Raw genomic sequence first — 27,164 nt, 5'->3', positions numbered from 1 at the left:
TTGTTTGGTTATAAATTTTATTGCACAAGACTATTATAAAAGAAATCAATAAATTATTATTTCAAACAAACCATCTTCCAACATAAGGTAAACAACTTTGACTACTGGAAAACATGTCTCTTCTCTCATTCTACAAATTTTAAATTTCATACATTCAAAAGAAAAAGACATCATTATATTTTAAGCATAGTAAAAGTGAGAGGATATTCATTAAAACATTCTATGTTAAAGGGAGGTAACTGCATTCAACAAATGATTTTTCCAATAAACAATCAGGGAATATCACTTTTTCAGAATAAGATTAATTTCTTCATTTAAAAAAAATAAAAAAATGAAAAGTCAACAATGCAATATAACATCATGATGAAATTCTGATGACAGTCAATTTTATTTGTTGAGGGGTATACGTTTTACCAGGGTAAAGCCAAAAACCTTTAGCTTGTAAGAGTGAATCTCTTTCCCATGCTGGTTCAGTCCAGTGCACTTAGTATTCTGCAAATAACTGGCTTCACAATTATTTTTACACCATGCAAAAAGTAATTCAAATATAACCTGTCTAGACAAAACACAATATACATTTCATACCAAGACAAGAGTATCTAAATTAAATTTTCAAACTTGCTAAGAATTTGAGTTGGTCGCGATTTTTTATTAACAAAATGTTAAATTAGTTTATGAATTAAGTCAAATTGCAAAATATTTAAAATGTTTTACATCATAGGTTAATCAAGCAAACTTTTATTTGAAAATTATTTCATAGTAAACTTTTTAAAACTTGTAAGAAATAGAAAAGAACGAACACATTGAAATAAAAAAAACACAAATAAAGTCTTTGTTAAAAAAAAGAACAATACTGTTGTTAGAAACTGTAGGATTTATTTCAGTTAGATTTGCATTATGATTTTAGCTTTTTTATTAAGTTTAAAGATCAATATGATTATGTATGGAATACATATCTTTCACAAAGTATTGACATGAAAAGAAAAATAAATTTATAATAATTACATTTTTTTCTACAGTAGACAGTAAATTACAGAAGAAAAATAGAAAAAATACAATTTATTAAAAAAACTGCAAATTTGATCCTTGGTTTCCAATACAATGCACCAATAAGCTGGAATGTTATACTCTCTGGACTAAAAGAGAATTTCTTTTGTAATCATAGATGAAATAACTTACTTTTTGTTTTGTTGGAATTGCAATAAAGAACAAAATTTTAATAATTTTCCTTCTAAGTGAGCTTGCATCTAAATTTCAATAAAATTACTGGTGATGATAATGATGATGGAAAAAAACGTATACAGGGATTCTACTTATAACAGTAAATTGCACTCTCATATAAAAAAGGAGACGATAAGAAATAAAATGCTATATTTTGTTAATGAAGATGAAATTTACTTTATAAACCCATTAAAAGTCAAACCTTCTATAAAATTGACCTCTATTTTTACAAAACCCTATATAAGGTCACCTACTTATTGTCCAGCTGTAGAAATGCCTATGCATTTTGAACCTCACTTCAAAGGTCACTGTTCTTATAAGGTTCGTTTTCTCTTAGTCCCTTGGGTGATCTAAATATACAGGTTTGACTGTAATTCATTTTCTAATAATTACAAGACTGAGATCTCTACAGTGTAAACAAAACAAGAATGTGTCCATAGTACACGGATGCCCCACTCGCACTATCATTTTCTATGTTCAGTGGACCGTGAAATTGGTGTCAAAACTCTAATTTGGCATTAAAATTAGAAAGATCATATCATAAGGAACATGTGTACTAAGTTTCAAGTTGATTGGACTTCAACTTCATCAAAAACTACCTTTACCAAAAACTTTAACATGGAGCGGGACAGTCGGACGAACGAACAGACGAAGGGACGCACAGACCGAAAAACATAATGCCCCTAGGTGGGGCATAAAAACGCAGTATGTTAGTAAAATGCATGTGTTTATATTTATGTCTCCAAACAGATCAGAAGTTCCTATTGTGAAAAACACATGACACAGTTCCATGCATCATTGGCGACAAATCAATAAAAAGGTCAGAAAAACCTTTCTGAAACATCTTGAAACAAAATATATATTTTATCAATTTTTACAATCTAAACAATGTATTATCTCCTTTAGAATATAAGCCTGATAGATTTGAAACCATGCTTATTTTACAGTAGGTGATAAAACCTAATGAGTATCAATATTTGGAAATCCAATTTGAAAATTCAAAAGTCATAAATTTTACTAACATTTTACAATAAGGAATGTTTTTATAAAGTCTACATTTCTAATCCTGCTTCTTCTTCTAACAAACATAAAAACTTTGGAATTCTTTGTGTTTCTTCATTCTGAAAAATTAAATATTTCTAAATCAAGCTTTGTCTTTAAAGATCATTTCATTTAAACACAATGTTACCCACAATTTAATGCTGAAATATTTTAAATGCATTGCTGACTTTAAAAAAGCCCTTTATTATAAAAGCAAATCATATTACTGTGAAAGTACTTTTGTTTCATGGGGTACTAATTTTCGTGGTTTTCGTGATTGGATTCAACCACGAATTCAAATTCCCAACGAAATGTAAAATTTCCATTTGAAACTAAAATGCTCTAATAATATCCACGAATTCAAAAACCCACAAACTAAGGAAATTTTGAAAATCCATGAAAATCAATACCCACGAATAAAAGTACCTTCACAGTAACCTCTCCTGGTGGTTCTGTTTGAAACTGTAAGCATTTAATTTACCCTTCCAAAACAATTGAGATAACCCTTGGATTTTGTTGGGGTTCCAGTTACTTAGTCTCTAATATTTTTGTAGTGTTTTATAGACTGTTGTTTGTTTTTTCATTGTTTTTTTGACGTTTTTTTTGCCATGACTTTTTCTGTCTTTCTTCAACTGATTTTTTTTAATCTCCCTTTGAAATTTTACACCTCTTTTTTAAATGTGTAGATTAAATGGAAAAGCCCTTGTAAATGCTTTTAAATAAAATACATATTTATGATGCCACTGCTAGTAAAGCACAACTTATAATGTTATATAATCACTAATTTCAATAACGTCTAGCCCTAATTCCTTCAAATTATGATTTTTTTTATAAATCTTCTAAAGTCCTGTAAACTTCACAACTTTTTAAAACTTGATTCTTTGAACTGAATATATATAAAATTTTAGAATTAGTTTCAGCCAAGCAGCCTGTGATGTTTATATAGCTCAAAATGTGCAATGATTTAATTGTGTTTTATTTTTATAATCGATTGTGAACCAAGAGCAGATAACTCTCTCATATTTAAATGTGAACAAAGAGGAGATAACTCTACTGTATTTACCTGTCTTGCCATCTCAATGAGAATTAATAACTTCTTTATACCTATCCACAACCTGAAAAATATAGAAGCCAATATTATATACTAGGTGCATATTGATCCAAAAATTTTGATACTTTATAAAAAACAAGGAATTGTATACATTGCAATGAGAGCAATATATTATTCAGAAGTATTGACATATCATTTAACTGAATTGCATAATATTTGCAGGCATTTTATTTCAATGATTTTACAGTTTTATGATAGTGTGTGATCAATGATCACTCAATGGTAGAAGTAACACATAATTGAGAATAACCATTTATTTTTCTGAAGTGCTTGATTGGCATGGGAACTGAAAAGTTACGAATTTTCAGGAATCTACCTTTACATGAATAAAACCTATAAAGATTTTCTAAAAATTAACATGTGTTTTCCTGTCATTAAAAAAAAGAAAGGTCTTAAAAACAATAAGTAAAGAAAGATTGATTGCAAAATAGGTAACACTTACTACATATTTTCATGATATATCATGCATGATTACAAATTTGTTATGCTTGCAAGTTCGTGACATTCAGGAATTTCCCCTTAACACATGACATCATGCATGAATATTTATTATCTGCAACGTGCATAATTCCAAAGAACTTAGAAGGTTTTTATACGACCTCAAAATATTTTGCGGTGGTATATTGGTATCACGTAGTCGTCAGCATCGTCTGAAGACAGTTGGTTTCCAGACAATAACTTTAGTATAATTAAATAGAAATCTATGAAATTTAAACACAAGGTTTATAACACAAAAGGAAGGTTGGGATTGATTTTTAACATTTTAGGAATTAGGGTCCAAAAAGGGGCCCAAATAAGCATTTTTCTAGTTTGCAGACAATTACTTGTGGAACTGTGTATGGATCTCTCTGAAATTATACCACAAGTTTCCATACCACAAAGGGATGGTTAGGATTTGCTTTTGGGGGTTATGGCTCAAACCGTTTAGGAATTAGGGGCAAAAAAGGGGGAAAAACAAGGGTTTCCTGGTTAATGGACAATTACTCAAGACAATTTAAAAGCAGTGTAAGGGAGGTAATCAAAACACAACGTTTTGATTACCTCCCTTACACTGCTTTTAAATTATGTATAAAGAAATGTGGGGGGTCAATTTTTTCTCATTTCAGATTTCAGAAATTTTTTGTGGTGGGAGGGGGGGTCAATTCGCAACAGCAAAGTGTATTGCACAAAAGCAAAAAATTGAATATAAATTTAAATCATATAACCAATTCTAAGTTCTTTGACTACAGTTATTCTGTGTCAGAAACCTATTATGTGTCAAATATTTAATTACAATCCAAATTCAGACCTGTATCAAGCACGAATATTGTGTCCATTTTTGCCCCAACTGTTCAGGGCTGCGAACGGCGAAGCAATTTATTGTTTTTATTTTTTTCCAATTTAGAACTTTCTTGCAAATATATTTGCAAAATATCTCTTTTCACTATTACTGTTTTATTCCTGCCTAGAATTTTGATGAATTCTTTGGAAAATCTCTTCAGCAATATTTTTGACAACTTGAACAAAGAGTCATCATCTATTTGTTGGTCATGTGACACACAATTCCCTCTCAAGGTCAAACACATTATTTTTTTTTAATGTATTTCAAAAGTGAACAGATTTTTTAGATCAAAAAGTGTTTTTTACATAAATATTTGTATGCTTAAATCACATTTTGAACTTTGTAAGAGTACTTTAGTTATGTTTTAAATTTCATCCTGGACTTTCATATTGACCATTGAAATTCACATGTCAAAAATGGCGTAATTGTTGTGGAAAGAGTACAAAAACAGGAAAGTCCCAATTACATTTTTTTCTAAATATTTTAATTTTTTTTGTTATTAGATTGCAAATATATATTTAAAGTTATAAAATAATACAGTAGGCCTGGCCTACATATTACATAATGTTGCAGATTTTACTGCACATAAGTGAAGATCTCCATCCACGACAAGGTGACGAACTTACAAGCACATCTACTTTCATTACAGAATTGGGTTACAATACGAACAAGAAGCAGAATAACCATATTTCTTAAGGTGGTACATAAAACTACAGGGAGATAACTCTGTAAAAATCAGCTGAATGTTTTAATCACCTTCTATTGTTAAGGAAATATTAAGCTTCTCAATGATCAAAATTAGTGTTTGTCAAACTGCTATATATCCCAATGAAATTTTTCCGATAAAGTGTGTGGTTCAAGTATTTTGAAATTTTTATATTTTTGTCAAAGGGTCAAAGTTATATTTTGTCAAAATTTTATGAAAATTAAACAAGCCAAATTAATTTTAGTCAAGGTGTTTGGTACCAACTAAAGCTATTCCCCAAAATAAGGATCAGACCATTTACACATAAGCAAAGAATATTTACATGCAGTGAATCATTTTTTAATCAGAGTTGTGATTGTATTCTTTCCAGTCTTCACAATGAACTTTTAAATCTACAGGCCCGGAACTAAATTTTTGGAGAGTTTTAGTTAGATTCTGTTGGCCTGTAGAGATGATTTTTACAGGCCCGAGAGCAATTTTACAAGCCTGGGCTGCTGGGCCGGTGGTTCAGCGTGAAGACTGTCTTTTGTTTCTGGGTTCGGGTAATGAACTTCCAATCATTGAGGATAGTTTTTATTATCAATACATTTTTTCAAGAATATAAAACAAAAGAACGGTAAAAGTGACGCCACCCAATTTTGAACTTGATCTGTATTCTGTGGTATTAAGCATTGTGTACAAGTCTCATAAAATTTGGTCGAGGCAAACTAAAGTTAGAGAACAGAAACCAACTTTGGGACTTTGGGACTTTGGGACGTACGGACGTACAGACGGACAAGGGTAAAACTTAATGCCCCCTCCGCTTTGGCGGGTGTGGGGTGAATATCAATTTGACAGAAATTATGAACAAAATTGAGTTAACCAAACCAGACATCTATAGGTCATCAGACATTTATAGGTCACCATAGGTGACCAGATATCTATAGTTCACCAGACAATATGCTATCATTCAAAAATTACAAGAAATCCACAATAAAGAATGAGGAAAAAAGCAATCATATGCTACAGAAGATTAAGAGTAACAATAGATAATATATGGGGAAGGTAGAGGAAAAATGCAAATACTGGCAATTCCTAAACTTTAGCACATATCAATTTATGTGATTATTGACGAATAAACTAATTATTGCGATATCAGTAAAGAGTACAGAAAAGGTTCATACAAATAATGCCAAATTTAAAATTAGTTTTTATATTTACAACACTTTATCCTTCACTAAGTTACAAAAGCAATGTATAATTTCTGAATTTACAGTATATAAGGAGGCAGGTAAGTAAAACTATTGCAGTGCATACATTTTTTTTGTCATATGATTTACTTAAGGTGTGAAACATAACTTATTTGAAAATCACCAACTGTTGATATGGGTTTTGCAATATTATCAGGTATGAATATAATATATGAGCTGCGTCCGATAGGAATCGACCTTATGCAAATGAATATTAATACATCATGTACATTTGTTAACCTATTTCGGGTTGAAAAAATCTCGACAGAAAGTTTATAACTGTTTAAAAATTGAGTTGTTACATGTATAAGAACCCTTCAAAACAGACCAAAAATCATTTTTTATTTTGTATTTGAATTTTCCAAAATCAATCAAAGTCTTAAACATGTACATGTATACGTGCACTTGCATAAGGTCGGTTTCATATATAAACTGTAGAAGTTTACTTGTTTGCATACCTTTTTCCACCTGTTTTCTTCTGTATGATTTGTAATTCTTTTTCATTGAAAGCATCCACATTTTCTAAGATTGTCATTAAATGTTCACTAGTTGATACGTTAGATACATGTAGTCTAGCACTGAATACATTTGACATTTCCATTTCTTCCAACACATCTTTTCTACTTGTTGTACCAAGTACCAACAGTTTTTTACCCTGAAATAAACAAAATTGAAGATAACCAAATTGAAGTAGGATCAAATAGACATGATAGAACTTTACTGTTAAAGGCATGAAAATTTCTCACAAATACTTTTTCAAGGATTAATAATATGAAATATTTGTCCAGGTTTAATGTATCCGTTAACATGAAAAATGTCCATCATGGTATTTCAAATAAGGTTCAAGGGAAGTAACTCAAACTTCTATTACCCAAGATATCAAATATCATATGAGTAAGACATTGAAAATGTTTTTCTTTAAAGAGTTTTAAAAATTTTAACTTATATTTTATGTTAAAATAAGGTAAATTATCTATTTGAATTATATCTATAACTGTAATCTGATCATGAGTATATGTAAAACCTTCTATAAAAAATTTGAGTTATTTCCCTCAACTCAAAACTTTTAACTTGTTTACAAAATCAAATTTGCAACAAATTAAAAGTTTAACATAGCCTTATTGGTAAAGTAATCTTTTAATAATGAAAAATATCTATAAAGCAGTCACTCTCAGGCATGTATATTTTGTCTCCTTTAATGGCAATTTTGCATCAGTTGATGGCTGCCATAAATATCAGAGCTTCACAAAACATTCTTGTATTGATGCTCCATTGCCAAATACTCTCCCTTCCTACACGTGTAATTATTTCTCTTCAGTAGTTGCCTTCTTAAATGTACTTACTGGTGGTGGTGGTTTCTTTAATAAAACAAGTAAAGCTTGTAGTACTAAATTAGAGAATCTTGGTCCAATTGGTACATAATCTGTAAGGATAAAAAGGAATTATTACTTGAGGAAGCATTTACATCAATAAAAAGAAATGAAGGACAAATGTCAGTGAGACAGCAACCTAACAGCACAAAGTAACAAAAAAAAAGACATTTGTTCATATACTGTTGTATGATATTCATAAAAGAAACCATTTACATTTCAAATGATTATTTTGGTACTTTTTTAATAATAACTTTATTTTTTTAACATTTAGATAATGCTCAGTATTCTTTCTAGATAACTTTTTTCATTGTTACTCTTTAAAATGACAAAGCTGTTCCAGAGTATCTTAAAATGCAAATGAGGTTAAATTATTCTTAACAATTAAACTGAGCTTTGTACAAAAGTGCCCTGGAAAGGGAGAAATTAATGTAGTTTTGAAAGTGTTTGTTTTCTCTATGATTGTCCTTTCTTCTATCATTTAAGTAACTTACTAACCTAATAATCTCTCTATATCATCTATTATTATGCAACTTAAGGGTGATTTATAGGCATCATCAAACAGCTGAAAAAAAAGAACTCACATTAGATTTTGTACATAAATAACTATTATTAGCAAGAAAAATAGATTTGTTGATGGTTTTAGTAAATCCAACTGTTTTAATGGAAGTATGAAAGGAAGAAAAATTAACTACAGTTTCACTTCTTCTAAAACCTGTTTTATAAGCACTTAGAGCTTATGTTTGTAATTGCCTTCTATATACGGACTTCAAATAAAGCTTTATGTCTTTATGTCTTATGTCTTCTTCTATAGTAATCAAATGTTTGAATAGACCTACACAGTTTTTTTATGACTAAATGCAGTTTTCCAAGGTGGCATGCAGCACAATTTTAAGTATTCTAGAAAGTAAATATACCTTATGACAAGTACACAATTGTTTGACAAAATATGATTTTTTTTTTTAAACTACTTCTGAGGGCTATGAATAAAGCAACATTCAACAACAATGTTTGAATGTTTTATCCTTTTCTCTTTTTTTAAATTAATATCTTAAATGTTTTTATAGACTTTTGTTTTGTTTTGTTTCTTTTCTTAGACCAATCAACTCTTACCTTCTTCATCTTACAGTTTTTAATTGTCCCTTTGATATAATTTAAATTTTTTTGACTTGTTAGATATACATGTGAATCGATTCAACCACTGCATTTCTGATATAAAGATATTATTCCTCTCGAGACAGTTAAATTTTTCAATTTAAAATATGAGACTTGCCAAGCATATTAGATATTTAAAACCTAACTGTCGATAGTGGAAAAATATCGTATTTTACAATACTCTGCATTGGAATCTGATTCTCTAGTGATTTGTAGATGATACAAAAGAAAAGGAAAGTATAAATCCAACTAGAATTAGAGAAAACGTATTTCATTATGTCTGAGTCTCTACACCTACCTTTTTAATACTTTGACATTTCGCAGGCTCTGTAAAACCAATCATATTTTCTGGAGAACAGATTTTAACAAATGGAAAATCTGAATTTTTAGCTATCTGCGCTGCTAGTGATGTCTTACCACTACCTGGTGGACCTAGAAATATAAATTATAATCATGTTTTGTTTATCAAATACTGGATAGAGAAAGGGAAGCAACTCTACAAAACAAATCCAATGAAAAGAAGAGAAAATATCATGTATTATATTTTTTTGTTATACCATAGACCTCTATGCTGTTTATATGTGTTTCATTGTCTTTAAAACATTCTGGAGTATTAATAATCAAATAATGTAATTTGTTTGCAGCAAATATATCTGAAAATGCTTTTATTTACACAACTCTAAATCTAGTGAGTGCAAGTACAATCTTACACATGTTCAGAGGATTGTGAATGAATGCACTATACTTCAAAAGTGTAAACTGTAAAATATGATAAATAAATGAGAAAAATTAATTGTGGTTTTAATGTATAATAATATTTTCTCTTGGCTCGATTATTTTTTTTTTTTTTAACCTGTATTACTTGCTTTTCATTTTTCGACCTAGATACAATGATTACAACTGGTTTCAACAATATCAAAAGGATTTTCCATGATACTATATTTACCTTCTAACAATACAGTAACCAATGGTGTCATGGTACTACTTCTACACTGTGATATTAATAGATCGCCATCCTCTAACAATCTGGAGACAGGGCTTCCCCATGTAATTATACCATTCATTATATATTTTTCAAACTCTTCTTTACTGCTTCCAAAAGCCTGCAACAAAAATTAATTCATGTTTGGGTCAAAAGTTTTTTCTTCAAAGCTCTGATATTTTATAATTATAGCCTTTCTAAATTCTATTGGAATGAACTGAAATATTACACTATAGATTCATTATTATTCTGTGGGTGATAATAGACCACTTTTGAGTTATGTCCTTCACCGGGAAAGTTTGTCAATTATGCGCGCCTTTATGACGTCATTTACCAGATAGAGGGGACCCCCTGTATCACTGCACAATTAAAGTTCATCAAGTGTCTTCATGATTGTCATTATGCAGGATAAACTAGAAATAATGTTTGTTCCGTAGGTACTTAATCATAATTCCCTAATGACAGCAGTGCTGATTATCAATTATAAGAATTTAATTTGTCAAAAAATTCATGCAAAATATAGCAGCATATTTTTTCAAACGCTTGCTCAACATGGGAAGGAAGTGACGATGCCCCTAAAAGCACGAATGATGTTTTTTGATTGAAATGCAACAAACTTGAAAGTGGTCTATTATCTTGGATTTTTGGATAAAGCTAAAACACCGACATGAGTGTTAAATGAAAGACAAGTTAATGGATTTGTAAGCAGAATTTGGCAAAACCATAAAAGTAAGTTTTCACGACAACATAATTTTTCCTTTATCAGTGGAAATTGGTATCCACAAGAATAAATGAATCCGCAGTAAGCTGACTAAAATCTTCAATGTTGTAGTAGCATAAATGCCATTGTCATGGATGCTGCTATTTGGATATCAACAGGTTAGGCAAAATTCTTATTTTTTTGCTCAATCAATTGCTTTCGTTTCAACCAATGAAAACACACTTAATGTAATTACACAGTCATAAATTCATGTATGATAGAATCTTACCGGTTTAACATCATTTTCAAGTGCATGCATAAAATCTTTCCTGGTCACTAGAATTTTCTCCATGGCCTCAGGATCTACTTCAACTTTAGAAGAAGCTTTGATAAGTCTATTCATTGCAGTAGAAGTTGCTGCTTTTACCAGACCTTCAATTTCAGCTCCACTGAAATTTTTCGTCAAAGCTGATAATTCTTTGATTTCTACATCTGGCGCCATTTTACCATTTTCTCTCATCGTAGTGGTGTGTATATTTAATATCTGCATTCTTCCATGCTCATCTGGTAAACCTATAGTATGACAGATAAACAAATATCTATTTAAATTTTATTTCAAAGATATAGGTCAAAATACAATGGAATCATCATAATTGCATGTCAAAGAAAACTATAGAACAGTACATTATTTTGTACATTTTCATATATTTTATAAAAATTAACAGAAATTGTTGTTTTGACTTGTGAAATGAAGTAAAAATGTTTTTTATACTGCAAATATTTTTTTTTGTGTTTTTTTAAAACTTAAATCATTCTGGCTAATTGCTTTAAATCAGATATTCAAGTTTTTGAAATCAAGTCATCAATTTAAAATTGTCAAAAATATACCTATTGAATCAATATCCATGTAAACTACATACTACAAATATTACAACAACAATCTTTATTTACCTATTTCCATTTGAACTTCTAATCTTCCTGGTCTTAACAGAGCTTCGTCTATCATATCTTTTCTGTTTGTCATACCTTTAAATAATAAGTTAAAAAGTTAACTTTTGATTTTGGTAGATTATCTATCACTGAACATCAGCATGTCCAGATCATATCTATTTTCTACTCTAACAATGCATATTAATACATTTCAATTAAGTTAAAGTTGAACAAAAATTTGTATTTGCTCAATGTTTACATTTGAACATTTCAATCAGGGCTGTTCCATTAAAACATACATGGTACCCAGGGAAGGCACTTTAAAAATGGGGTAACCACCTATAGAGACATATTAAAATTTCACTTACATTTCCACTGTGCAAAAACATAGATGACAACCACCATAGTTGAGATTTGGAAGTGCCTTCCCTGGGTCCCATGTATGTTTTTATAGAACAACCCTCATTTGACATCTCAATAGAAATTTTAATTAATTACAATTGCAAGTTTTCTGACATTCATCAAAATTAGATTGGACACGATTATTTGTGAGAAATTTAGAGTTTCTTTGTCAGTTCTAGGTTACAATATCATTTCTAAATCATGAAAGATATCCCAATTTCCCTCCCATGCAAAAATATATCTTTCACCAATATTTAGTTATTCTTTTGTTGTCCAAAAGTTTAAACATTTCTACATTTTCAGTACTTAAATTATCAATGCAAACTGAAGCTTACAGTTTTCAACTGTAAAATGTGCTCAACTTAGAGAGAAAATATTGTAATCCAATGGAAAAATAAAGTTTCAGAATTGGGTACAAACCTATAACTAAAATATTATTGAGTTGATCAACACCATCAATCTTTGCTAGGAGCTGATTGACCACTGTATCATGGACACCTGTATTTCCTGCCTGAAATAGAAATTCACCTGAATAAGACATGTGTTACCTACCAGAAAGTTTAAAAAATATACCTTAAAACATAGTCACTGATAGGCATTATTTGTTTATCTTTGAAAATGATAAAAAAACAAGAATGTGTCCATAGTACATGGATGCCCCATTCGGACTGTCATTTTCTATGTTCAGTGGACCGTGAAATTGGGATAAAAAAACTAATTTGGCATTAAAATTAGAAAGATCATATCATAGGGAACATGTGTACTAAGTTTAAAGTTGATTGGACTTTAACTTCATCAAAAACTACCTTGACCAAAACCTTTAACCTGAAGAGGGACAGACGGATGGACGGACAGACGAATGGATGGACGAACGAACCGGAAGCAACAGACCAGAAAACATAATGCCCCTACTATTATCGTAGGTGGGGCATTAAAATATTTGTAAACATAAAAATTAAAGTAGTCAAATTTTTCATCCTGGGAAAATAACTTTTAAAATCTTCTAAATAAACTTTAAACTGTAAATTTAGAAAATTTCATGTGCAATTATTATTGCAATTGTTTTGTAATCAGGAAATGCTGCATACAAAAATGTTATGTAATTTGAAATGTGAGTTTTTATTTTTTCAAAACCTATCCAGTCAAAATTTTGAACAAATAAATATATAATGAGAACAATTTCTGAATCTACACTAAACATGGAAATGTTGACACACTTTCATGATAAAATTCAGTATCATTAATGAATTTGAATTAAAGTCCTTGTGCTTTTCAGGGAAAGTTTATACTTACCACTGAACCTCTGGCTTTACATATGGCATCAATCTCATCAAATATAATTATATGTAAACCACTATGTGGACCACACTGAAATGTACAAAAAAACATATATTTACTGTAACCTGAGAAAATTTTCTGCATTATTTGTTTCAAAATTGTTAACTATGATTCTTTTCATTTTGAATTTTTTATATTTGTAGTGCAAAATGATGTACTGTGAATTCATTATTATTTGGTGGATCCCATTTTTTTGTGGATTTTGCGGGTACAGGTGAACCACGAATTTAAATGTTCAACGAGTGACACATTTTCTATAAGGTTGTATGCAGACTTTTGCTAAACCACGAAATTAAAATCTAAGAAAATGCAAGTTTTCCTCAATCCAGAAAGGAACACCATCTTGTAAAGCAAACATAAATTCTACCGAGCACAATCCCTTAAATATACCAACCCTTTTTTCTTCTTCCTCAGCATCAGCAAATAGTTTTCTAACATTAGCCTCTGACTCTCCAACATATTTGTCTAAAATCTGTGGGCCATTAATAATCTTGGGTTCTCTGGCATTCAACATTTTCCCTATCTGTCTGAAATTATACAAATATAAATAAATTGCAGAAAACATTAAGTAACAAGTTAGTCAAAGGCAAAAACGCCCTAGTTGAAATAATCCTTTAAAAAAATTTTATGGACACCATCACAAATTGGTTGATCTTAATGAAATATCTGTTTTACAGATGACAACGGATATGTTCAATTCCATGGGTGCCACATTTGGAGCAGGATCTGCATACCCTTCAGAAGCACCTGAGATAACCTTTGGATTTGGTGGGGTTCGAATTGATTAATCTTTGGTTTTCTATGTTGTGTTTTGTAAATTTTGTCTTTTTGTGGTTTTTCTTTTTTGCCATGGCATTGTCAGTTTGTTTTTGCCATGGCATTGTCAGTTTGTTTTCGACGTATGAGTTTGAATATCCCTTTGGTATTTAGTATATTTCGCCTACCTTAACAATAATTTTAATGTTTTGAATCTAGTGAGTCATAAATATTTTGTCATGAAGGTGTCACATCTATTATAAAAGAGTTCCCTAAACAAAATATTATTTAATAAGCCGTTTTCTATTATGTAATAGATAAAAGTATATACCTAGCCATCAGAGTTTTTCCAGTACCAGGAGGTCCAAACAGAAGGATACCTTTTACATGTTTAATACCTGTAAAATAAAAAGATATATGCTATAAAAATACTGTCAGATACATTAAGAGATATTTACAATAAAAATTTAAGTCATCTTTGATATTTGTACTGAAATATGACCTTTTGACAAGTATTGTGGAACTGCTCAAACACCATATTTATGTTACATACTCACTATGTTGTCAGGTGTATAGATAGATTCCTTTATAGTCTAGAAAAACTTTACATATTTATCAAAAAATATTTGATCTAAAATATGAGTAGTCAATTCAGAAATTATTGCATGGACATCTAATCACAATTCTTGATTAAAAAGTGCAATACTTCACGAAATTCTACACTAAAATTATGAAATGCAAACTTAAAATTCAAGTTTTTATCAACATGATTCCCATTCCTTCCTTTTTTTTGCAATAATAAAAACGTTGTTAACATGAAGCATAAAAATAAATTATAATGCATGGTGGGTTAAAAAATATTTTCAAATCCATTTCTCTTTCGATTTTCCTTACAAAACAACCATTTTTTAAAACAGTACAAACCAATTTGTTCTACCACTTCAGGTGGGAAAACTCTGGAAGCAAAAGCTCTCCTGAAAATGGCTGAGAATTCAGAGTCCAAACCACCAATTCCCATCTTGTTGAAGTCCCAGTCTGGGTTTATTATTGACGTGTATGCTTGTTTACTGTAAAATATAATAAATAATGTTAATTTTTAATTTTTAATGTTCATCCTACAAATGTTAACCTTAAGCAAGAATTTGCATGTGATGTAGTACTAAGCACACCCACTGGTAATACAAAGTATCTGAAACCAGAAAAAGGTGTCCGACTGATCCAATCAGTGCTCACACATTACAACTCATCACTGTCAAGCTGCTGACCATAAGTCATATAAAGTTAGTAGTTCCTGAGAAAAGTGTGACAAAAATTAGTTTTGGAAGAACTGGCAGACAGGCTATTTCACTATAGGCCCCCACTCTTATAATGGGGTCTAATATTTGACAAGTATGAAAAATAAAGAGTACAAAGTGTGCAAAATTATTAGGAATCTTTGACAAACGATAATTATGCATCTTTAAACAATGGGATTTCTGTGGATATTGTCATGCAAAGAATATATTTCTAGCAATATTCTAATGCAAGTTCTATAATTATAACTGTGTTCAATCTGAAGCATTTTCCACATTACTTTCTGAGTTTCCAGTATTTCAATGATCAAAAACGTATCTTTATGTACGTTTGAACTCTAGATATTTCAATACAAGAAAATAGTAACTATTTTTTAATATAATATAAAACAGGTATTACTATTTCAAAACATGAAACAATTAACAAGGATTGAGTTTAAAATATACAAATGTAATATATGTATAAAACAGGTAAGACAAACCTTTTAGATTTACCAGTCAAGTTCAGAGTAGAATTTTCAGCTTTCTCAAAGATAACTGTTGAGTTTGGTGTCAGTAAACCTCTAGGAGCCTAAAATCAAAACTCATATTACATTGGTTGCAATGAAATACCGTGATTTCACATGTGAAATAAATCCAATAATTTCACTACTTAAAACTTTCACTAACTTTGAGTACTCTTAGATTCGTACCTTGCATATTTTGTCGTTGAATCAACCTTTTTAACTAATTTTTACATTTGTCCTAATGTTGTACTATTACACAAGTCCCAGGTTAGGGGAGGAATGAGTGCTCACATTTCTTTATGTGCCTGTCCCAAGCCAGGAGCCTGTAGTCCATTGGTGGCCAATTGTTATAAACTTAAATCAGGTTGTAATTTTCTCGATTGTATTTTATAGGTTACTATAGTATTGTTTTTGCTCATGGTTGAAGGCTGTACAATAACCCACAGTTGTTAACATCCTCATCCTTTGGTCTTTTGGCAAATAGTTGTCTCATTGGTAATCATACCATACCTTATTTCTAAATACATTGTTTTCTCTAAATACTTACACGTCTAGATGTTGGCTGTCCACCCTGTTGAACATTGGTAAAATCCACCACTGAAAAATAAAAATGCATTTCATTCATATCTGTATTTCATATACTGTGGATTTATTTATTTTCACACATACCTACTATTTCTGTGTATTGAAACATTTTCGTGCATATTTGAATTCATGGTTGTGCCTAAGTCTGCATACAAGTCTATAGGAATTTTGTACTTGGTTGAACATCAAAATTTGTGTTTAACCTATACTCTATACCTAAACATTTTATCAAAACCCCAATCACGACTTACAATTTAGGGCTATTCCATTAAAATGTATGTGGGAGGGTAGGAAGGGAAGTTTAATTATTGAATGTGGGTTATGGGTCTTTTTTCAGTATGCGTCTATTACCATTATGCAAAATTATCTAAAAAATGGTTCTTGGTTGTAGGGATATTTTGACAGTCCCTTCCTATCTTCCCACATACATTTTAATGGAATAGTCCTTAGCTGAATGTGTAAAAAAAGATATATTTCAATATATGGAAAACATATCTAGACACCAGACCAGTCTAATGCTACATTTTCAAAGACAAACGGTGGCTTTTCATAGACCTTATTATTCTAACGATTTCTTCATACCTTCCATTTCCTTGACAAATACACCCAACAGCTTTTTGTCTCCAAACTGGAATGCCATGATCTGTTCAACAGAAAAGGCCTGCCCATTGAAAGCCATTGTAAACTCTGCTGCCATCTTGTCTGAGTCATAAGGGTCAAGGTTTGCACTAAAATAAAAGTCGTAATGTTAATAGGTCAATAGGTTAATAGGTTAATAACACACTTGGCCAGCAGATCTATGAAAGTTATTCTTAAGTCCTGATGACTGAAATAAAAAAAACTTAAAACTATTACTACAGAATGTGTTTTTCTTGGTTTAATATAAATTCAATTACTGAATACAGTGCGATACAATATTTTTCCTCTTGAGACAGTTAAATTTTAAAATTTAAACAGTAGGCTTGCCAGGTGTTAAAAATATCTAAATTTGACTTTCGAGGGTGTAGAAATATTGTATTGTAAGAGACACAGTGGTGAAACCTATTTCTCTAATGATGTGTAGGTAAAGTTTATTTTTCTTTTTTAATGATCTGCAAATAGATTGTATTCTTTTTATATGATGTCATCAGACATGGTCACCCTTTTTAATGACGTCTCAATGGCGAAATCAGAGGAAAGAAAGAAAATCAAATGTCATAACTGAATTTTGTAACTGAAGAATTGAAATAAAGTGAAGCACAAGTTAATTATAAAAAAATAATCAACTATTCACAAAAAAATAATTTGTCTAAGAATTTGAGATAAAGGTTGTTTACTAAACACATTTTCAACTTTCTGTAAATCACTATGGCTTTTCCCCGATGTTCATTAGAGATATAATCACACATTGTAACACCACAATTTTATCTACGCAGGCAAGATAAAAATCATACCAGAAAAAATAAACATTTTCTCAAATATATCTCAAAAAGAAGTACAGAAATGTATTTATCGGTATATATAATTTTGTTGCATGTTTCCCTTTTTTAAGAAACTGACCTTTATGTTTCTTTTGATTTTAAGATTCCCCTTGAACAAGGCCTTGACTCCTAAAGCCATAATACAACTTACTGTTTTTTTTGTAGAAAATCCACCTCTAAAGTGATTGTATTAACAGATTCTGCTTTACTACTGACCAGTTCTGGTTTCACTTCTAACTCCTGATTCAGAGATAAGTTTGCCCATTTTCTCTGCAAAAATAATAAGTGTGTTTAATTGAATGTTTGAATTAAATCACTCTACCCTAATTGCTAAAAATATTCCTCAGTTATAGCCCAATTTTAAAAGTAATGGTCAACATCCACATTTGATACAACCATAATCATTATGGCAAAAATTGATGAAACAAATTCGCCATGATATTTTATTTAGTTTTTAACCTTGCTCTATTTGATGTTCACTTTTTCTTTTTTCTTTCTTGGCTTTAATTATCCATCATCGCTTTTTATTGCATCAGTATATACAATTTATTTTATGCAGGCAGCAATAGTAACATTTTCTTCAATTCATTTTTCCAAATAGTAAACTTAGATAGATATCATAGCTTATTTCAATAACGAGACATTTGCACATATGTGTGGTTTGATTTTCAGGTTAGCATAGGTGATATTTTTTTCACAATTTAGTTAACCTCAAGGAGCCCTTTCAACTTCCATGGACATCTAGCAAAGATCATTCTTCTTTGAAGAGTTAAAATATTTATGTCAAAGTCATACAGGAGGATTACTGGAGACATTAAATTTACCAGTTGTTTTAATAAATGTTGTTTAAGCAACTTAAGATATACAATTTTTTTCAACAAACCTGCATCAAATTGAACCCAATGGTTCCCTGTGCCATTCTAGGGAAGGACTTAATAGAAAAAAGGTATTTCTGATGTGGGGCTGTGTATACTTCAACATGTCTGAAATAAAAGCAATTAAAAATGCAATTTCCTTGTAAGCATATCTCTGTTGCCAAAAAAGAGTTCTTGTAAAATCAACAGTTTAATTTTATAAATTCTCTCTTGAAAGTAATGTTAGTATTACAACATGTAAACTAAAACCTTCTTTACCATGCTGTGTCATTGAAAGGGTGCTGTTGTTCTACAGAATTGTAATACACAATCATTCTGATGCATTGAAACCAATTAGTTTTTACTGACTCTTCATGACAAATGTAAGTAAAAATATATACAGCTTACATTCATCATTATAATTTGAAAGAAGACCTACCTTTATGGTTTTTTTTTTATAATTCTGATGTATTATCTATTGAAAATGACATCATTTATAAAAATGTTTGAATTTCAGTAAGTAACATCAATATATTTATCAAGTTTATTCTAAATACAAAAGTAAACTTAGTACAACCTATTTCTTCCCGTTTATTCCAAGACCTTTCTTGATTATCATGATGACAACACCATTTGTTTCCTGTTTTAAAGATCGTAGGCACAAAATTATTCAGTTCAAAATTACCCTTACACCATGTTTTGGTGGTGATTTTTCACAGTAAATGTGGGTTGTTCACTTTGATTGATTGGTGTTTAACGCCACTTTCAGCACTATTGGTTATTTCATGGTAGTCACTTTTTATTGGTGGAGGAAGCCAGTGTGCCCAGAGAGAACCACCAACCTTCAGCAGGAAAACTGACCATCCTTGTCAATTCAGACTGGAGTCGAGGGTACCTGCCACATGCAGGATTCGAACTCGCAACATGAGTGTTGACAAACTAGTTGAACTACTTTGACCACTCAGCCACTGAGGCCCCTGTTCACTTTGAAATACCTCTTTTTATATTCTATAAGTGATAGATGACAGGATCTTTAACTAGTCTTATAACTTTCCACGCTCAGCAATGGTCATGTTTCACAGTGAAACACTCAAAACATGCAAGAGTGTAATTTGTAAAGCTGTTTCTATACAAAGACTTACTTGACTTTTCTTTCATCAAAATCTTTGTCACTGACAATGGCAAAGTTGGTTACTGACAAATCGTCAGTAGGACATTTCACTGCCTTCAATTTCTGAAAAACAAAACAATATCATGATAACAAAATAACTGAGTACACACATGCACTGTGAATGTAGCTTTTGCTTTTAAATCATCACTCTTCAAGTTGTAGTCCCTCAATTACGCTAATGAAAAAAATTTGAAAAGAACACTTTGTCCAAGCTATATCTTTTGCCATATTTGGAAAGGTAAGTGTAGATTTGTTGACAGTATGGAGTTTCTTTTTTGCCTGTTATATTTCTACCTGTTAGATCAAAAGCACTTGTTTTACTTGGGTTCATTCAACTTCCCAAAAAGTGTTGTCTGTGAGACTGTGACAAATTCATCATATGCACTGTTTATTATCATGTCTGTTTGTACATGTAATACACAAGAGAGCATCAAAGAAAAGAATAGATTAACCAGGTGAGGATTGTTGATTTGAGATTAAAGGGGGTCAGATCGTCAGCCCTGATAATGTTCATTTTGTACATTTTTTATGCAAACAAAATGATTTGTTACACTATTTTAAGGGTCATGTGTCCTCCCCCTTTGAAACTGTGTTTTTATTCAAAATACAGGATGTCTTTGTATTACATTTTTACAAGCAAAGTATAGCTTTAACCTTACAGTAGGATATGGAGAGTCCAGTATGATTGACAAAACATGAATTCTGATCAAAATTCAAACCATCAGCTGTCACCCAGAGAGTTAATTATGTTCAAATAATTTTTAATTGAAGATTTGAAACTAAGCTGACTGTTTAACATTTTACTGGGTAATTTACAAATTTCCCAAATATCTGAATTCATAGATTATTTCCGAGAAAAAAACTTCCGATTTACAATGGCTTAATCATGATATATATCAGAACATTTTTTAATGCAGTCTCTTCTTTTTCCAAATTCTAATATATTTCTTATTCACTTTCAGTTAATAAGGAAACTGATGTGGTTTTTAAATAGTTTTTATTAAAAACCTACCTTGGCCATCGTTAATCTATAATTAGGCAAATCTATCCCTTTAGAAAAAGTCAATACTGCCTTTCTAACAGTCTCCCAGAAGTCTGACATTTGTCATTGCAACCAGAACCTTTGACCTGGTAATTTGCATAAATATATAAACACATAAATATCCCATTGACCACAAGACCTAATTATGATGAAAGTACTGTCTATGGATTTCCGTGACAAAATATTGAATTTCAAGCAATGCACTTTCAGTCAATATTCACCAAGCAGTTATCTGGATAATGAATCGTTTCTTGTATTGATTTTATACACTACAAATTTCTCCCTGTTGTGAGACTCTGATTTGCTGTTTTTAGGCTTAGTCAAAAATTGATTGTATTATCTTGTATTGAAAAATGTTTTTGATTGAATTAATACAATAACTCTCTATCCATAAAAAATAAACAAAGCTAGAAATTCTGTGCAAAGTTGTCATAACAATCGATGCTTTAAGCTTTAGGTTATAATATGTGTAATACTGTTTGTCCCATTTACCATATTAAGCTTAAGGATGTAATGTATATTACTGTTTGTCTAAGTTACTGCAGACATGTTTTTTTTTATACCAGTAAACATTTTATATGCTGTTGTTATAGATGTATATACTGGTAATGGTGTAAGTTTAGAAAAGTTGTAGATCAATTTCTGAAAAGATAATAAATCTTCAATGGATTTGAATATCAGACTAAATAACACCCAGCTTACCCCTCAGACCTCCCCTAAATAAGGGGCTGGAAGGGAGGGGGTCTTTATTTCTGTATTCTTTAATTTTTATGTCATTTTTCTCTTTTCTTTATTTTTATTTTTTTATATTTTTAGCATCCCATTAATCTCAATTCCTTATCCCCCCATTATTCTTTAAGCTGTAAATCCCATTCAGACCACCTTGAATTCTAACTGAGCATAACTTCAGTGGGCCAGGGAGGGTTTCCCATGGTGTGTAGGTGGAAAGGAAGTGACAAATCACCTCCCCCCACCCTTTCCCCCCTGTCATTTTCTAACCAATTAAAGAATAGTGACTGCTGAAAAAAATTTCAGAACAAAGGCAAAATGACTAAAACGAATCATGTTGTAGATCTATACAAATGTAGCTGTATTTGCATAAATTGTCTACAGATAAATGATAAAGTTTTCCCCATGAATAAAGAAGTAAATAGAGTTCTCAGAAGAAATGATTAAGATTACCAATGCAATTGATCATGAACTTAATCGAAGGTAATCAATTGAACCAAATTTTAAAGTACTTGATCAATAGAAAGTTGTGCCTAACTATTATAGATTTTTATATTGCACAAAATAGAAACAAAATTGTCTGGAGAATTACACATTTTTTGTAGGCAACTCGATGATCAGTTTATAAAGTTTTAAGCTAAATGCTGGATCAGTTGGACCTGGTTTTTATTTCCAGAGTTAACATGTAAAATTCTAGTTAAACAATTTTACATTTACAAGAGCAAGATTCTCTAAAACTATTTTGAAGGTTGTTAAATAATCTTTCTGCATTGCTTTAGAAGGTCAAGCTTTTCTGACTGTTTATGAAGTCTTTACACTAAACCATTGAATAATCTTACACTGAATGTATTGGATGCCTACTACTTGATATTTTAGTCAGGGAAAGCACAGGATTTATAAGTTTGTTGCAGTTGGTTTTAAACTAGCTTTCAGTAACTTAGACATCAGTACTTTGTGTTACAAAACCTTAAAACTGCTGAATTGAAGGCAGAAAATTTAAATTATTTTGACATGTTATACAAAAATTCATTCAAATTTTTAAAAGAAACAATACTGCTGACCTTTTATTTTAATTTCCCAAATGCACATTTATCAAAGCTTTTAAATAAAACTACTTAAAACTTGAAACAATTTATTGCTTAAAATATAGTTTTTGAAAATCTAAAAGTAGTCAGAAAATTTCATCGAAATTACCATGATTACCAAAATTCTCAATTTTGAACCCCATTTTATTGAAAACACTTTAAGCATGACAACATATGTTTTATTTTATGATTTTTCATAGATCTTATCTTGATTTACAACACGACTGAAAATAATAGAAATGACAATAAATAAGGAAATAATTTTAACTTGCTGAAGAATAAAGAATATAAAATGTACATGTACATGTCAGTTATGTTTTTTTAAGCTACAAACTGTACATTGTACATACAGGATATGTAAATTCTCTTTCTGTGAATTTGGAAATACATCAATTAGTCAATTTATAGTTTGAAGCAATACTAATAAAACTTCTTCTGTTTTTTCTGCATTAAACTTCTGTGTAGTCAAGACTGGAGACTGCATAAGATCTGAACAGCAGACAAAAACAAAACCAAACAGAAAATATCACACTAAAGAATACAGCGCATTAGTGTAACAAACGTGCACACACTGAAATGTCTCGCCTGTTTTACTGACCATTGATTTTATGTTGAAAGTCTTTCAGATACAGGTTTTACTACAAGTTACTGAAGTATCACATAAACTTAATATTTTTAAAGATCCATGACAATGAGGTCAAGGTCAGATAAAACTGTTTCACAGACATGTACATCCTACAATATTCCATACACCAAATATAGTTCACCCATTGCTTATGGGGCTAGACAAACATGTACATCTTATAATCCTTCCATAAACCAAATATAGTTGACCTATTGCTTATATTTCTTGAAAAACAGACCAAAACACAGGAACTTAACAATGACCAATGAACCATGAAAATGAGGTCAATGTCAGATGACACCAGCTAGACAGACATGTACACCTTAAAATCATTCCATACACAAAATATAGTTGACCTATTGCTTACAGAACTTGAAAAACAGACCAAAACTCAAAAAATTAACAATGACCAATGAATCATGAAAATGATGTCAAGGTCAGATGACAACTGCCAGTCTGACATGTACCCCTTACAATCATTCTATACACCTCATATAGTTGACCTGCTGCTTGTAGTATCTGAGAAATGGACATAATCACGTATCTTTAATCTTGATCACTGATCCATGAATTGAAGTCGAGGTCAGGTTAACCCTGTCTGATGGACATGTAGTAGTTGCAAGGAACCCATATACCAAATATAGTTATCTTATTACTCATAAGTGAAAAATTTACATGACAAAAAAAATGTAATTTTTTTCCAAGCAGTCGCTGAACCATGAAAATGAGGTCAAGGAATATGGGCATACGACAGACGGAAACTTCGTAACATAAGGTATCTGCATACAAGGTATGAAGCATCCAGGTCTTCTACCTCCTGAAATATAAAGCTTTATACAAATAATTTACACCACTGCTGCCGGATAGTAATACCTATGTCTCGCATACTGCAACTTTCGTCGCAGGCGAGACAAAAGTAACATTTTTAGTTCAGTAGTTTGCTAAGTACATAGTTAAAGATCAACACATGTGATTAAGCAGTTATAATAAACAATAAAAATTGTAAATAGGTTTGTTCTTTGAAGTTTTCTTAAAATTCTGTTACATTTGTAATACCGTTATGATCGGTTTTCTTTTTTTAATACTTGAATATTTTCTCAAAGGTGGTACTTTAGAGAAGTATAATCAACGTTTTATAACATTACAAACTTTCAAAATATTTATCTGGTAAAATACACTTACTAAATATTCAACACTTCAGATATTCTTAATTTTTTACCCATAATGCTCTATTCTCTATTTTAGTACCCAATTTTTCTCAATTTTTTTTTGCCCATTATTTTCTTCTTTTTATCACGTTTATTATTTGCCTTAGCCCTTATTAATCTCTTTTCATATCATGATGTCAGAAGTCTGTGGTTGGAAGTTAAAATGTATCTGGAACAAAATGCCCTTGAGTCCTCCTCAACTGAGGCACATGCAATTTCCATCTACCATTGTCTACAGAGAATTTTTTCTTGAAATGAAACACTGACAGGAAATTCATGGAAAAAAACTTGTCATGACATAATATCTTAATCTATATTGTGATGTAAGCTATTTTAAACTTTTTGAATCTGTTCTAGGGTTCATATTGAGTTTTTGCGAATTCCTGGGAAATCTTTGTACCCAAAGCTGAATTGTCTCTGATGAAAGACCCTAAATCTTGCTCCAAATATCCTTCTGCTGTCATGCAACAATCACTTTTTAATTATGATGTCACACATTTAAAATTGTGATCAGAGGCTGATTTAGGCCGGAAGGTGAAATGGCCCAGGGTGCACGGGTCCCAGTTATGGAGCTACATTTATAGTTCATGCAGACTTTTTTCCTGTTCCACTCCAAATGTTGTCTATTTTGGGGGCCCCTGGGCTCCCCCTTTTTTTAAATCCTGGATTTGCATCTGGTGATGTGAAATTCACGTTTGTTTGATTATAACTAATGGCAGACGAATCTGCATACAAGTGTATGTACATCTATTTAACCTAGTGCCAAAGTGACAATAATACACCTTATCGCTATTTAGTCCAATCCGGAAAAAACAGTCATTTAGACAACTTCCTGTTTGGGTCAACAGGCCGCAAACAAAGGTCATCAGTAACGAGCTGAGGGAGGGAAAAATTTAGAAAGCGATCAATAGGAAACTTTGATAGATTATGATCCACTTTTTCCAAACTCAAATTATAGTAAAAAAAATATTGTGTTTGAAGTATTTACGATGTTTTGAACAGGTCTCATTAAAAAGTATCATGCATGGTGCATTGTTTAAACAGGGTCCCAGATAGCTTCAACTGGATGAAAAAGTTGTGTAATTTAAGAACTTATCCGGAATGGAATAAATAGCGATTAGGTGTATTCATCCCTATTGGTGACTTTGACATGGGGTAAAAATACCAGAAACTTATGAAAATCTTTAAGAAAAATATGGCTAAAGTCTCAATAATGTAAAATGAACATACAGTCAAGTGAATGAATATGAATTGCGAAGCCGACAGACACAGTTTCGATATAAAAACTGAAAGTAAAAAAATGTTTTTACTTTTTAGGTGTAGACACAAAATGAAACATCAGCTTTCTCAATAACAGAGGCAGGATATTTGCAGTACTTCCAAAGACATGATATGGTTTTCTTATTATCTAAAAACGTGTTACTTGGCATCAATAATCATAAATTAGTTTTAAAAAAGTAAATTAATTTCCATCCTCCTACCTGCGCCATGTTGGATTCCGTAAAATAAGATGAAACGAAACTGAACATTTATTATTCCTCTGGTTTTCTTCGCAGACTCTTCTGAGCCTTACAACTGTATTTTATTTTCGGTTGTTTCTTTGATATTAATTTCGTTAGTTCATATCCTAAATTATTAAAATCATGACAAAGTTTGAATTACGTATAAAGTTCGTATACTTTTTTATTTGTAAATGTCTATTTTTAGATTTCCACGTGTACACAAATGACAGTGTAAACATGCTGTCAGAATTAATCATCAAAAAGTTTTTCGAGTAAATTAACAAAAAAATTACTCGTTTGGATATGGTTTTATTGTAATATCTTTTTTTTGTTTGCTAGATTCAAGAATTTCAATAAAATTATAATACAGATGCGGATCCAGGTTTTTTTTAAAAGGGGGAGGGGGCAAACTAGCTACACAACCGTGACGTTAGGAGTTGAACATGTAAACAGTCTGCGTTATTGCAAGGACGTATATTAGAGTGTTAGTTATACTTCCTTGGTTATTGTCAACCATATATGTAGCTCCGCGTCCATGACCCTCCCCCAAACCCTTAATCCGCCTCTGATATAACCTTAAGTCTCTGCAAGGATATTTGTCACGTCGGTAGGTTATGGATTTGTAAAGTATTACCAGAGCCACATAATACAATACAAATTTGTGTCTCTGGTATTGCTATACAAATCCTTGGTCTCTAAATCCACCACCCTTAACCTGTGACTAATATGTATTAGCAGAAGTCCATTTCTAGACTCTAGTAATGGACTTCTGGTATTAGTGACAGCCTTTACACAAGTATTTTTCATTCTAAAGCTAGACAAATTGAAAGAATAAGTCCAAAT

At 31.0% G+C, this 27,164-nt stretch overlaps 1 protein-coding gene across 2 annotated transcripts; it reads right to left on the bottom strand.

Moving 5' to 3' along the window:
- Positions 1 to 26,438, bottom strand: LOC127718110 (vesicle-fusing ATPase 1-like). 2 transcript variants are annotated; one of them, XM_052224051.1, is made up of 21 exons: positions 26,301 to 26,438; positions 20,102 to 20,193; positions 18,989 to 19,088; positions 18,257 to 18,375; positions 17,228 to 17,373; positions 16,608 to 16,657; positions 16,037 to 16,125; positions 15,187 to 15,329; positions 14,594 to 14,660; positions 13,901 to 14,033; positions 13,462 to 13,536; positions 12,589 to 12,679; positions 11,788 to 11,862; positions 11,126 to 11,409; positions 10,101 to 10,257; positions 9,453 to 9,586; positions 8,498 to 8,564; positions 7,973 to 8,052; positions 7,088 to 7,284; positions 3,326 to 3,377; positions 1 to 2,342 (listed from the first exon to the last, which is right to left on the bottom strand). In XM_052224051.1, exons 1-21 carry the CDS (start codon positions 26,346 to 26,348, stop codon positions 2,274 to 2,276), a joined length of 2,268 nt encoding a protein of 755 aa, XP_052080011.1. In that variant the 5' UTR covers positions 26,349 to 26,438; the 3' UTR covers positions 1 to 2,273. The 2 variants fall into 2 exon arrangements, with proteins under 2 accessions (XP_052080011.1, XP_052080010.1); XM_052224050.1 differs by lacking the exon at positions 26,301 to 26,438 and adding an exon at positions 21,143 to 22,368.
- Positions 26,439 to 27,164: the final 726 nt, after the last annotated feature.

The sequence above is a fragment of the Mytilus californianus genome, unplaced genomic scaffold (genome assembly GCF_021869535.1).
Source record: "Mytilus californianus isolate M0D057914Y unplaced genomic scaffold, xbMytCali1.0.p SCAF_10, whole genome shotgun sequence".
In the NCBI taxonomy this organism is placed as follows: domain Eukaryota; kingdom Metazoa; phylum Mollusca; class Bivalvia; order Mytilida; family Mytilidae; genus Mytilus; species Mytilus californianus.
The sequence above is the reverse complement of the archived record's forward strand: the minus strand, read 5'-3'. Positions and strand labels throughout refer to the sequence as shown.